This window comes from Helianthus annuus, chromosome 5 (assembly GCF_002127325.2).
Source record: "Helianthus annuus cultivar XRQ/B chromosome 5, HanXRQr2.0-SUNRISE, whole genome shotgun sequence".
Classification (NCBI taxonomy): Eukaryota; Viridiplantae; Streptophyta; class Magnoliopsida; order Asterales; family Asteraceae; genus Helianthus; species Helianthus annuus.
Window position 1 is genome coordinate 33583522 of NC_035437.2, and position 13747 is coordinate 33597268.

Below are 13747 nucleotides of genomic sequence, written 5' to 3' on the forward strand. Positions count from 1 at the left end.
TCATATTTCATATATTTTTTTTTAACGGCAAATTTTTTTTTTGTTCCTGTCGTCTGTGGGACTTGAACCCAAGATCTCCCTCTCCCAAGGTGTTTAAAGGCTTTACCTTTGCCAATGGACCACCACCCCATTGGTTCGATCATATTTCATATTAATCCTAAAAAAAAAAAAAAACTAATGTTCAATTCAACATCATCTAGCTAGTTGAAAAAGCAGGCTTAAAATGGTTGGTTGGCCTTGAACAGTTTTGATGTATTTCCATTATAGTTTTCTGTTTGTTTTTGCTGTATGTTTTTTTTCTTTTGTTGGTGGATGTAATTGTAGTGTAGTACCTTGTTAAGAGGGTGTTTGTGTTAGCTTATTTTGGACCTATTTTTAACTTATTTACTTACAAAAGTTAATAAGTTGTTTTATAGTGTTTGTCAAATTGTAAAAGTCCTTCTAAAATGACTTCTAAATTGTATTGAAAAAGTGATTTTTTGAGAAGTTAGAAATTGTAACTTCTTAAAAATGAAAAGGACTTTTGTGATGAACTTCATCATTACTCCCCTTAAAAAGCCATAAGATAACCCAAACACTTTTTGAAAAAAAAAAACTAATTATTAACTTATTGGCTTATAAGCTAATCCAAATAATCTTTTAGAAACTCATTTTTGAAATAAGTTTTTCTTAACAAAAAGTTGTTTTGAACTTAAATAAGCAATCCCAAACACACCCTAAATGTATGAATAATTTTATGTTGGCCATTAAAAAAATGGTTGGTTAAATGGATAGGAAAGGTTAAAAGTTTTTAAAGGCGGCTCCAACTAACCTCTCCCTACTTTATTTTTATGGCAACTTTTTACCAAAACAACACGCATTTATTTTCGTATATAAATGACCACTCTAGTATCTATGTTCCCCACCCATAATTTCTAAATCTTCCCTTTCCTTAACAAACCTTTTCACTTGTGGCACACTAACCTCATACACAATGGGTTCGTGTGGAACGACTTTCACAGTTGGTGTTAAGAAGAGAGACAACATTGCAGCCGCCTTGCCGGTCCAGGAACACCGGCTACCAATGTCCAACCTAGACTTACTCCTTCCGCCACTGGATGTTGGAGTTTTCTTCTGTTACAAGAACTCTCTTCCACTCGATGAGAGCTTGAACATACTCAAGAAATCACTTGCAGAAGCTCTGGGGCCGTTTTACCCGCTTGCTGGTGAAATTGTACAAAACAACCTCGCTGAACCCGAGTTGCATTGTAACAACCGCGGTGTGGATTTTATTCATGCACATGCCGATGTGGAACTTAAGAACATTGATCTTTACCACCCTGACGAATCTGTAGAGAGAAAGCTTGTTCCACGTAAAAAACAAGGTGTTCTTACAGTTCAGGTATATGAATTATAAATATAAATATCAGTTAATTAGTTTTCTTTGAATATGTTTTTTTAACAAAACAAGGACATCAGCAAGATGCTGGAGGCAAAATCAAATGTTAGTAATTTTTAAAAGTTCCTGTCCGGTTTCATTCCACCAGAACCATTACTTAAATCCTAGCATTTTCCTTGACAATCGAAAAGACCAAACTTCTAGTCTATAACGTACTGTGATTGCATATAAACTGTTTGAACTATATTATATATTTCATAAGCACCGAAAAGACTAGGAATATTATTTAGTTGATTAAAAACTCTTTTGTTTGTTGTTTTTATTTAATCTTAGACTATTTACTTACATGTTTTTGGGTTCAAGTCATATACGTCAGGAATAAAAGAATTTTGCCGTTCAAATATATATATAGGGAGCCGCTAGAATGAAAACCAACTCGAGTTGTAAGAACCGCGAGAACTACACCCCACGAGTGGGCATTCACCACGATTTTTTTTACAATAGATGTGTAAATTATAAACACAGCCGTAAAAAAAAATTTTAAACGCCGCGGCCGAGGTGGTAGTTTTTTACACCACAAGTTTGTGAGAACCGCGAGAACCAATTTAAACACACCAAAAATGCTTAAAAATAGCTAAAAATCATACAATTTTTTTTTAATATTATTTATATAAAAATCGCTACTTTTCGAAGCCAAAAAAAAAATTTTTTTTTGGCCACTAAAAGTAGCGATTTGAGCATAAAAAATATTAAAAAAAAATTTAGATTTTTTTTTTTTTAGATTTTTTAAGATTTTTTTAAGTTTTTTGAGGGGTTTAGTTTTTAACATTTTAGCTTGGGGGGGGGGGGGGGGGAGGGGGGAGGTGGGGGAGGTTTTTTGGGGGTTTTAGTTTTTAGCATTTAGCTTTGGGGGGGGGGGTGGGGTTAGGGTTTTTTTAGGTTTTTTTTAGCTATTTTAGGTTGTGTTCACATTGGTTCTCAAGGTTCTCACAATAAAGGTGGTTCTCGCATGAGCCCCTCCCTATATATATGTATATATATATATATATATGTATGTATATATATATATATAGGACAAAGATCCGTTAGGAACCACCCTTTATTGCGAGAACCGCGAGAACCAGTGTGAACACAAACAGTAATACCTAAAAAAATCTAAAAAACACCTAATTTTTTTTTTATTTTTTTACTATTTTTTATATAAAAATCGCTACTTTTAGTATTAAAAAAAAATTTTTTTTGCTACTAAAAGTAGCGATTTGAACATAAAAAATAGTAAAAAAATAAAAAAAAATTTTAGATTTTTTTTTTTATTTTTTTAGATTTTTTTAGGTTTTTTGGAGGTTTAGTTTTTAGCATTTTAGCTTGGAGGGGGTGGGGGGAGGGGGGGGGGGGTGGGGTGGGTTTAGGTTTTTGGGGGGTGGGGGAGGGGGGTTTAGGTTTTTTTTTTTGGGGGGGGGGGGGTGGGGGGGGGTTAGGTTTTTTTAGGTTTTTTGAGGGTTTTAGTTTTTAGCATTTAGCTTGGGAGGGGGGGGGGTTAGGTTTTTTTTTTTTTTTTTCTGGGGGGGGGGTGGGGGGTTTAGGTTTTTGGGAGGTGGGGGGGGTGGGGGTTAGGTTTTTTTAGGGTTTTTTTAGGTTTTTTTAGCTATTTTAGGTTGTGTTCACATTGGTTCTCGCGGTTCTCGCAATAAGGTGGTTCTTGCATGAACCTTACCCTATATATATATATATATATGTAAATATATATATATATATATATATATATATATATATATATATAGGCTAAAGATAAATAGAAAACCACTTTTATTGAGAAAACCCGTGAAACTCTAAGCTCCCGACTTATTTTTTTTGAAAAAATTACCACACGTAATATACATGTTTTTAAGAGTTTTGGGCAAAAAAAATCGAAAAAGCGCCGAAGAATTATTTAAAAAAAAAATAAACAAATTTCAGCAACTTTGCTATGTAACACGTGTTAGGCAAAAAATGCTGAAACTTGTTTATTTTTAAAAAAAAAAAAATCCCTTCGGCGCTTTTTTATTTTTTTTGGCCCAAAAGTCTTAAAAACATATATATTAAATGTGTTATTTTTTTCAAAAAAAAAAATGTCGGAAGCTTTGAGTTTCCCGGGTTTTCTCAATAAAAGTGGTTTTCTATATATCCTTACCCTATATATATATATATATATGGGAAGGTTCATTGGGGAACACTAAAAAAGTGGGGAACAGCGGGGAACCGACTCAAACGAACTCCAATTGGACTCATTCCAGCGGCGTTGGAACCGGCTCGTCGAACCCTAACTAGGATATCTTAACCCTAAACCCTAAATCCTAACTTCTAAACTCTAAACCCTAAAGCTAAAAAATAAGGCTAAAACCTAAGCTAAACCGTAAAATCTAAACTATAAACCCTAAAAGCTAAACCCTAAAGGCTAAACCTAAAGCTAAACCCTAAAGCTAAACCTTAAACTCGAAAGCTAAATCCTAAAAGCCAAACCCTAATATATTTAGAGTTTAGGGGTTATGATTTAGGGTTTAGGGTTAAGAGATCCTAGTTAGGGTTCGACGAGCCGGTTCCAACGCCGCTGGAATGAGTCCAATCGGACTTCGTTTGAGTCGGTTCCCTACTTTTTTAGTGTTCCCCAATGAAACTCACACACTATATATATATATATATATATATATATATATATATATATATATATATAGGGAGCCGCTAGAATGAGAACCACCTCGAGTTGTAAGAACCGCGAGAACTACACCCTACGGAGCGCCGTTCGCCGCGATTTTTTTTTTTACAAGTAGATGTGTGCATTATAAACACGGCCGTAAAAAATCACGGCGAACGGCGCTCCGTGGGGTGTACTTTTTTACACCTCAAGTTTGGTGAAAAAAAAAGAAAAAAGAAAAAAATTAAAAAACACCAAGCTTGAGGTGTAAAAAAGTACACCCCACGGAGCGCCGTTCGCCGTGATTTTTTACGGCCGTGTTTATAATGCACACATCTACTTGTAAAAAAAAATCGCGGCGAACGGCGCTCCGTGGGGTGTAGTTCTCGCGGTTCTTACAACTCGGGGTGGTTCTCATTCTAGCAGCCCCCTATATATATATATATATATATATATATATATATATATATATATATATATATATATATATATATATATATATATATATATATATATATATATATATATATATATATATAGTGGAGGGTTTAAATGAGAACGCTAAATATTGTGAGAACCGTGGGAACAAATAAAAAAACCATGAAAACTTGGTCAAAAACAATTCAAATTCAAATTTTTTTTCTACACTTATCATTATTATTCGAATACAACGTTAGAAATTCAATTTACACGTTTAAATTTACGTGAATTTGTAAATAAAGAAAATTTACACATGTGTAAATCTGTTATATTTACACATGTGTAAAAAATCTAAAAATAGTGATTTTGAAAGAAGAAATGAATTATTTGATGTTATAAATTCTTGTTTTGATGATGTATCTTAATTACAATGAGGTTTGTATTAAAAATTTTGGTTTTGATTGCTTTTTTTCATTCGTTCTCACGGTTCTCGCAATATTTAGCGTTCTCAAGATAACCCTCCCCTATATATATATATATATATATATATATATATGTTTTTAACAGTATGAAAAACGGTTTGGATTATCATAAAAAACATTCAAAACTTGAAAACCGAGATTTTCTTTTGAAGAAACCGAACAATTGATTTAAATCGAGAATGGTATAAATATTTCTTTATTATTTTAAATAATGTGATATTTTTTCATATGTTTTGAGAGGGACGCATGAATGTACGTTGCCTGACAGAAACATTTTATCATAAAAAAAGGAATTTGTGAAAATCATCAAGAATAAGTTTTGACTTATGCATTGGTGAATCAGGGCATCACCGATTACGAGGTATCTTATGCGTCTGCAGGCTCATTCATGCGTCCGCCAATGTAGAAGTAACACGTGTCTCAATGACATCTATGCGTCCCATGCGTCCGTGACTCATAAAATTTACTTTTAGCGAGATTTGAGGCAACCCATGCGCCCGTGACTCATCCCATCATCCTATGCGTCCGTAACTCATCCTATGTGTCCGTGACTCATCCCATCATCCCATACGTCCGTGACTCATCTCATGCGTTGCCGACTCATCCCATGTGTTGCCGACTCATCCCATGCATTCCATTGAGACACATGTCACTTCTATATTTAAGGACGCATGGGATGAGTCGGCAACACATGGGATGAGGGATAGACGCATGGGATGATGAGATGAGTTACGGACGCATGGGATGGGATGAGTAACGGACACGTGTCACTTTTATATTTAAGGACGCAAAAAATGTCTTGTAATCGGTGATGCCCTGCTCTACCGACGCATGAAGTGACCATTTTAATAGTAAGTCAAACTTATTCTTGGCTATTTTCATAAATTTCTCTGAAAAAAATGACACTCTAGTGTTCGTACCATTTATGAATACTTTCTGATTTGTTCTTAAATGGTATACCTTTACTTGTTCCGAATTAGGTCACCGAGCTAAGATGCGGAGGTTTAATAATTGGATGCTCATTTGATCATCGAGTAGCCGATGCATATTCAATAAACGTGTTCTTGGCTGCGTGGGCTGAAATTGCTCAATCGAAATCAATTTCCAGTCTTCCATCTTTCAGGCGTCCCATGCTTAACGCTAGACACCCACCAGTGGTTAACACCTTCTATGACAAGCTATACCTTCCTTTATCATCTCTCCCCCCACAATGGTCATGTTTACCGACCAATCCCCTCAGAAGCCGAATATACTACGTGGAGGCCAAAGACATCAGTCACCTTCAATCCAAATCAAGTTTTAATGAAAATGCAAAAAGAAGCAAACTTGTATCATTTACTGCATTTCTATGGAAGTTAATTGCAGAATGTGAAGACGGTTTCAACACTTGCAAAATGGGCGTTGTTGTTGATGGGAGAGGAAGGATGGATAGGATCAGCTTTGATAAACTCTCTCTGCCAAATAACATGTCATTATCAATGCAAAACTACTTTGGAAATGTACTTTCTATACCTTTTGGTGAAGCAAACTCGAGTGAGCTTAAGGAGATGCCACTCAATCTAGTAGCTGAGATGGTCTATGAGTTTGTGTCTCCTGCAATGACCGAGGAACATTTTCTGGGACTCATTGATTGGGTTGAGTTGCACAGACCCGAGCCAGCAGTTGCAAATATATATGCCAAAATGGACGAAAACGATGGTGAAGCCATAGTGGTGTCTTCAGGGCAGCGCTTTCCAGTAAATAGTATAGACTTCGGATGGGGTAAGCCACATTTCGGGTCATATCATTTTCCGTGGGGTGGGGAAACTGGGTATGTAATGCCAATGCCGAGTACAAAGAAGAATGGAGATTGGATAGTTTACATGAATCTTCTACAAAAGCATTTGGACTTGGTTGAGACCAAGGGAAGGAATGTGTTTAAACCGTTAACTCCATCATACCTGAACCTCTAATGCCAATCCCCTATTATTTTAACACGCCTTTGTAATAATTTAAGTTTGTATGCAAGCCGATCTATCTTTTTAGTAAAACAAAATATGTGTATAAGCAGATATGTTTCAATAATGGAGTTTTTTAAGGTTTTGGATTAGCTTATCAGTTATATTATAGAACTTGCCATAAGGAGTTTTTTTCTCATAGAAAATGGTTGTGGCTGAGTTCAAAAATCTTTGCACAACCATTTAAAAATTGCATTTGATTCTGAACTCTGAAATATCATAGCTAGACACATTAAAAATATCATACTCGTAACTTGATTATCCATAACAACTTTATTGGACCATATGATTTAATCAATCACAAGGCTAGAACCTTTAACAAGATGGATTATGTCTTTAGCAAAAAGACACTCCTTGTAACAATGAACAATAGGGTGGTGGAATTTAAGTTCGTGATAGAACTATACAATATATAAATGTTGATTTCAACAAACTTTGGGAGGAGTTAGAGACTAGGGCTGGCCCTAAGAATTCGTGTACTCTGTTCGAGCTCGAAAAAATGTACCTTTAGGCCTTAACGAAATTGGGTATTGGGCTCACTAAAGGCCTAAACCTAATGGCAAGGGGTTAATAACTAATCTAAACCATAAGAATAGTTTTGTAAGAAAGCCTATCTTAGCGTTTGTATGAGTGTACCCTATTAAAAAATATTTTACATACACATATCGGGTTTTTTTTTCATAAAAAATGTGCCCCTCGAAATTTCGGCCCTGGCCGGTGGTCCTCCCCGCCCACCCCCAGGGCCGGCCATGTTTGAGACTTTACAAAGATAGGTGATCCGTTTAAAGGACATCACCATGCCTTCCAATGATTTCTCTTTACCTTCATCATTCTTTTGTTTTTTGGCTTTAATACCATGAAATAAAATAGAGAAAAATACATTCAATATAATAACCTTTTCAAGATACAAACTCCACTGAACCACTTTCCTCCTCGATCTCTTCTTTCCTTCAATCCATTCATTCCCCCTTTGAAAAAAAAAGAAAAAAAACATCTAACACTCTAGTCTAATTGAAGACTTTCAGTGCTCATGCTATTTGAAAGAGCTTTCAAATGGAGTGACGTACACAATGAGTAACCTCTCTACTAATATCATCCTAATTCAGGTCTTGTTCCGCACTTAAATGGATAACTCAAAGCCTTACCTTGACGAGGAAAACCTCGATGACATCGTTTATAGTCACTTACCGTTGGTTTAGAACCCTTAGTACAGTGTTCCGGGGTGTAACAGGAAAAAGTTGTAACGTGAAAGGGTACTCAGACTAAAGTGTTGTTTCTTTGCAATTGGATCAACAAGGTTGTGATTCAAATATGCAGAGGCGTATCTGAGAATTCATGTACCTTGTTCGAGCTTGAAAAAATGTGTTCTTTCGTAATGGTTTTTTATTATAATTATTTAAAATCAAATGGGTATTGCACTCACTAAACCTAATGCCAATGGGCTAACTTCTAAACCATACAAAATGTTTTGTAAATGAGCCTATCTTGGAGTTGATATGGGTATACCATTTAAAAAAATTAACATATATATATATATATATACATATATATATATATAAAACATTTTTCTAAAAAACACGTGCCGCTCGAAATCACAGGCCCTGTGCGGTGGTCCTCCCCGCACAACCTTATCATCGCCACTACAAATGTGTGGTATAGGATGTTAGTCGTAAATAGTTGAAGGACCTAGTTGTTAACTAGAGGCCCCTACATGTAATTATAGAGTCTTTGCATGAAATTATGGATGTCCCCATATGCAATTAGTTATTTCTTTTTGGTCCCTCTTCCTCCCTATATATATATATATAGAGGGTTGCTTCTCTTGTTATGATATACATTCTATCAATATAATCAGATTTCCTTCTTCATTGTATACCAGTTTCAGTTACATGGTATCCGAGCTAAAAGTTTTTTAGCTCAGAAGATTTGTTTCTCGGGTGACCATTTCTGTTAAGCTTTCGGTCACTGCTTTTCCAAAGAATTTTCACTGTCTCCGCCCCAAACCACTTTGTTTCCGGTCTCTAAACACGGTTCCAGATCTACACAGATCTTCTCAGCCCACAACGTCACCCGAGACCGTTTTTTTTCAGATTTTCAACAACACCGCCACCACCACTGAGCTCGCAAAGGACCGATCTACAAAACTTCCAAAACCGCCACTCAAAACGCTGGCTAGCGCGCAGTCACTCCTCCGCCGTAGATCCTATGCGCCGGCGCGTGAGAGCGCATGACACCATTTCCGGTCACCGTTTTTCTATACTGTCGACATAATCTCATTCTGACCAAGTCTGTACGGTTAGTTTTTTTGATATGAGCATCTTTTATTTTCTGCCTCGATTTGCGTGCTTGAGTTTCAGTTTGGTGTTTTTTTGTTAAACATCTTTTCAAATTGAAGATGAACGAAATCACACCATTGCATGCACCACGGCTGTGTATGATTTGCTTCAACGGTTCCTTGCTTTTTGGTCATCAGGTCCTCAAACTAACTTGGTACAACCAGGTACGTTTTCTAGCTTTGACCTATCCTTGATTATTGATTCTGGATCTACTCATCACATGACTGTGAATCAAGGAATTCTCACTAGTCTTCATAATACCTCTTACCCACCGGATAAACTTGCATATGGTTCCTCGTGCCCCTAATGCGGCATTGGATCCATTCACAACCCAGATAGCCTAAACTTGTCTTATGTTCTTCTTATTCCTAACTTTCCTACCAGCCTTTTATCTGTCAGTCAGATTACTAAAGGAAATAATTGTTGCTTATCCTACTCATTGTACCTTTAATGAACTAGGTACTAACCGAGTAACTGGTACCGGCCTCGAATCAGGAGGTCTCTATCGAATGTCCTCTTTGTCGCATCCCAAAGCAAACATCTGTGAGTCTAGTATCTTTGAAACTCATTATTGGTTAGGCCATCCCTAAACAACCGTCCTAAGGCAAATGAGACCTGGCATCTCAATTCCCGATAAATTCCATTGTGAGTCATGTCAGCTCAGTAAACATACTTGACGTCCTTATCCCCCAAAAGTGTTAAGCCGAACCATTTCCATATTTGAACTTTTCCATTTTGATGTATGGGGTCCATGTCCTGTTAAGACAACATTAGGATTTTAATATTTTGTTAGTTTCATTGATGACTATTCTCGTACTACTTGGGTTTACCTATTGAAATCCCGTAGTAAAATCGACTCGACCTTTCATGAATTCCATACATATGTCATGACCCAGCTCAAAACATCCATCCAAACCTTACGAACTGATATGCGAAAGAATTTTTGTTCATTGATTTCTCTACATATCTCAAAACACCAGGTACAGTTGATGAGACTTCTTGTGCGTATACATCCCAACAGAATGGTGTCGCTAAACGCTAGAACCGTCTTCTGTTGGATGTTTCTCTCACACTTATGATTCATTCTCGTGTTCCTCGTCAATTTTGGGGTGATGTTGTTCTTACTACGGTTTATATAATTAATCGTATGCCATCGTCCGTTCTTCATGGTCAAGCCCCTTTCTCCATTTTATTTCCTAGAGGAACCCCGTTTCTACTTGAACACCAAATCTTTGGGTGTGTTGCTTATGTGCATGATCATCGTCCCGGAGTCCTTAAAATCGAACCTCGAGCCATTCAATGTGTCTTTGTGGGTTACTATCGTGTCAAGAAAGGTTATCGGTGTTATCGTCCTTCCCTTTTCTGATATTTACTGGTGTCGGCGTCACCTTTGATCAGTTGTGCCTTTTCTTTCCAGAATCTTCCATTCTTGTTTCGCGATCTTAATATACCTGAGTCTGACATCATCCCTACCTTTCCTGTGTCATTTGTTCCCTCTACCCCTCCGGTCTCGGACACCATAGTTCCAACTCCCGTACCTTCGAACCTACCAACAGATCCTCCGCCATTACTCTTAACATATTCTCGGCGAGGTAAGGATCAAACGTCAGCGACCCCTGATCCACAGCCTACGCATGCCTCTTGTATGTCCTCAGCTTCATCTGCCATGACTGAACCTGACACACCCTTTCCAGATACTACCTCAGATACCCTTGTTTATGACTGTCCAGGTGCACCATATCCTGGTATACCCATTGCCTTTTGTAAGGAATCTAGACACTCCACTCATAATCCCATTTAGGATTACGTTGCCTACTCTCATCTCTTGTCACACCCCGATTTTCACACGCTTCACCGGTGGGCCCGGTGGGGGAGTATCGTGACATAGTTGGAAACATTACAGTCAAACAACACAATATTCAAATGCACAGTGGAAGCAAAAGATAGATATATTTCAACCGAATGTTATTGTTATATCATGTATCACAAACAGTCGAAAATAATCCACAGGGGGATCAAAAATAAATAGGAAATATTGTTCAACAGTTGACATCCAAGCTTGCGAGACTTATTGTGGACGCTAGGAGAAAGCCAGCCTATTTCGCATAGTACCTGCACTTAACCTTTTTCGGAAAATACGTCAGTTTACACTGGTAAATACATTCAACTGACACTTTTGAAAAAGGTTTAATAAAATTGATTTGAATGCATGTGGCACAAACTTTTATAACTTGGGATAATTATTTTAATATAATACTTGTAAACGAATTACATGTTTCTTTTGCGTTCAGTAGCCCATTCCGTAGACCGGGTTAAACACTAATAGACATACCACAGGTATAATGCCCACAAGGTTATTCCTTTAAGTGGGATACCATTTTTCATATGCAGCTGTCAGGTGTACGCCTACACCCCGTGCTTAGGTCGTGGCCATTTCATGAATGATGCCAGGGATATCCGAGACATGGTCATTAACCCTCCAAAGGCTTTAAGCAAACAAAACATTTCAAAACAGAGCATATCAATGATTTAACCACTAATCGATTAAAGATTCAATGCTGGACCAAGCGGTATTTTATATACCGTACCCCAAGCCCGTATAGGGAAATAAGTTAAAAGTATTTACCTTTGCAAAGTATAATTTACAAACAACAATTGCAAGTAGCTTTTACCGGGTCTCCTATTCTGGAACGAAGGTTTATAATAACCTATTAGAATCCTAACGAGTCTTTAATTAAGCCTAAACTTAGACCCGTTAGTTCTATCGAAAGATACGGTTCGAACGCGCGATTAAGCGAAGACCGGAATAAAATGTGCTTTAGACCCGACAAGTTTGAAGACTTGTTTAATATGGGTAATCCAATCACATTCTGGATTTTGAGATAAAAACGACAAGGTTTGATCCGTTTCGGCTAATTTATGTAAACTAGTTACATAAACCGAACCGAACGCGTAAATGGCGTAACGGGTAACCGTAAGAGCCTTACACAGTTTCCTAAGTCATTATGCTCTAAAGATGTTGTGATATCAGTAGGATACCTTCCATTATGCCCAAAACGAGTTTAATCCCAATATACGCCTCGTAGGGGTATTTCGATCATTTTAAAGATTATAAAAGAGATTATTTATACTTCTGATGTTCGGGTCTGAAATAATCAGTAAAACCACTTATTTTAACAAGTTACGTCAGTAGGTAATAAGCCTTACATGACAAAATGGTTTTAAACTCAAACTATGCGTTTAATACGCGTATAGAGTCGTTTTAAGCGACTTCCGGTTTAAACAGGAAATCTGAGTTTTCTGATCAAGTTATAAAGTTCAAAATACTTTATTTATTATTTAAAATCAGTAGCAATTGGATTCGTGTCAAAATACTGTGTAGAACTCATTTTATGTCTGAAAAGGGTATAATCGGTATTTACCGAATCAACGCCATAACCTTAGGTTATGAGCAGGTTAAAAATAATTAAAAATCTTTAAAAATATCAAAATATTATCTTACATCAGTGTGTAAAAGGTTTGGTGTCGAAATTGGGTTTAGATAGGCTTTATGCTAAGTGCGCCATTTAATTAACAAAAGTTTTCTTAATTGCGCTATTTAGCATAACTCCTATTCTGGACCTCGAATTGCTATTAAACTTTAGGGACATGTTTAGAAATCAGTAACTAAGGTTATTGTCCTTTCACATATCCAAAATTCTTGTTTTATGGTCAAAAGGGCATTATGGTCAACATTTAAGCATTTAACGGAAATGTGTAAACGGCTCGGACAAACAATGAACCAGTCACAGAGGGTTATACCATCATGTAACCTGGTCCTAAGGGAGTCCTAAGGCATATCTAAGTCATACCAAACCGGGTCAGAACTGAAGTCAAAGCAAAAGTCAAAGTTTTGCGACTTTCGGTTCCAAACTGGGTCAAAACAGAAAGTTGTCAGATCAAACAAGCTTAGACCAGTTCTTATACTTGTTACCAAGTTATATGAGTGATAAAATAGGTTACAAACCTTCTACATTGTTAATTACGTGTTAATCCGAAAATTAAGGTTCTGTTGACTTTTTCTAAGCAACTTTGACCCGACATTTGGTCTAGTTAGAGTGGGAATCAGGGGGTGCCCTTTTAAGGGTTTAATGCCCACATAATTACCAACATATAACTACCTTTGATTCGACTAATCACTGGACCATTAGTGATTAATCGTTAAGTCAACCGTTAATTACGACGGTGTGACTTTTAAGCTAAAACTAAGCAAAAACATAACTATGAAAGGTTAAGCACACTTACTGAAGTCCTATGAACGACCAGAGAGGCTTAGAGAAGGCTCTTGAGCTCCAGAGATGATCAGGAATGCAGAATGAGGTGTAAACTAAAATGTTGCAACTCATGGCCTTATATAGTGATCTAAACACCTTAGATCATTGACACACAAGCCTACCATTGATCCCAGATCATTAACACATGTC

At 36.9% G+C, this 13747-nt stretch overlaps 1 protein-coding gene across 1 annotated transcript; it reads left to right on the forward strand.

Annotated features, from left to right (window-relative positions):
* The first annotated feature begins 922 nt into the window (after positions 1 to 922).
* Positions 923 to 6991, forward strand: LOC110940465 (shikimate O-hydroxycinnamoyltransferase). Its single transcript, XM_022181996.2, has 2 exons — positions 923 to 1381; positions 5932 to 6991. The coding sequence occupies exons 1-2, from the start codon at positions 974 to 976 to the stop codon at positions 6901 to 6903; spliced, it is 1380 nt and encodes a 459-aa protein (XP_022037688.1). The 5' UTR covers positions 923 to 973; the 3' UTR covers positions 6904 to 6991.
* Positions 6992 to 13747: the final 6756 nt, after the last annotated feature.

What these genes read in the sequence shown, in the direction of transcription:
- LOC110940465 (XM_022181996.2), top strand. Translation starts at nt 974, where the DNA reads ATGGGTTCGTGTGGAACGACTTTCACAGTTGGTGTTAAGAAGAGAGAC. An exon ending in AAGGTGTTCTTACAGTTCAG is followed by an intron (nt 1,382 to 5,931) that starts GTATATGAATTA and finishes GTTCCGAATTAG; the next exon opens with GTCACCGAGCTAAGATGCGG.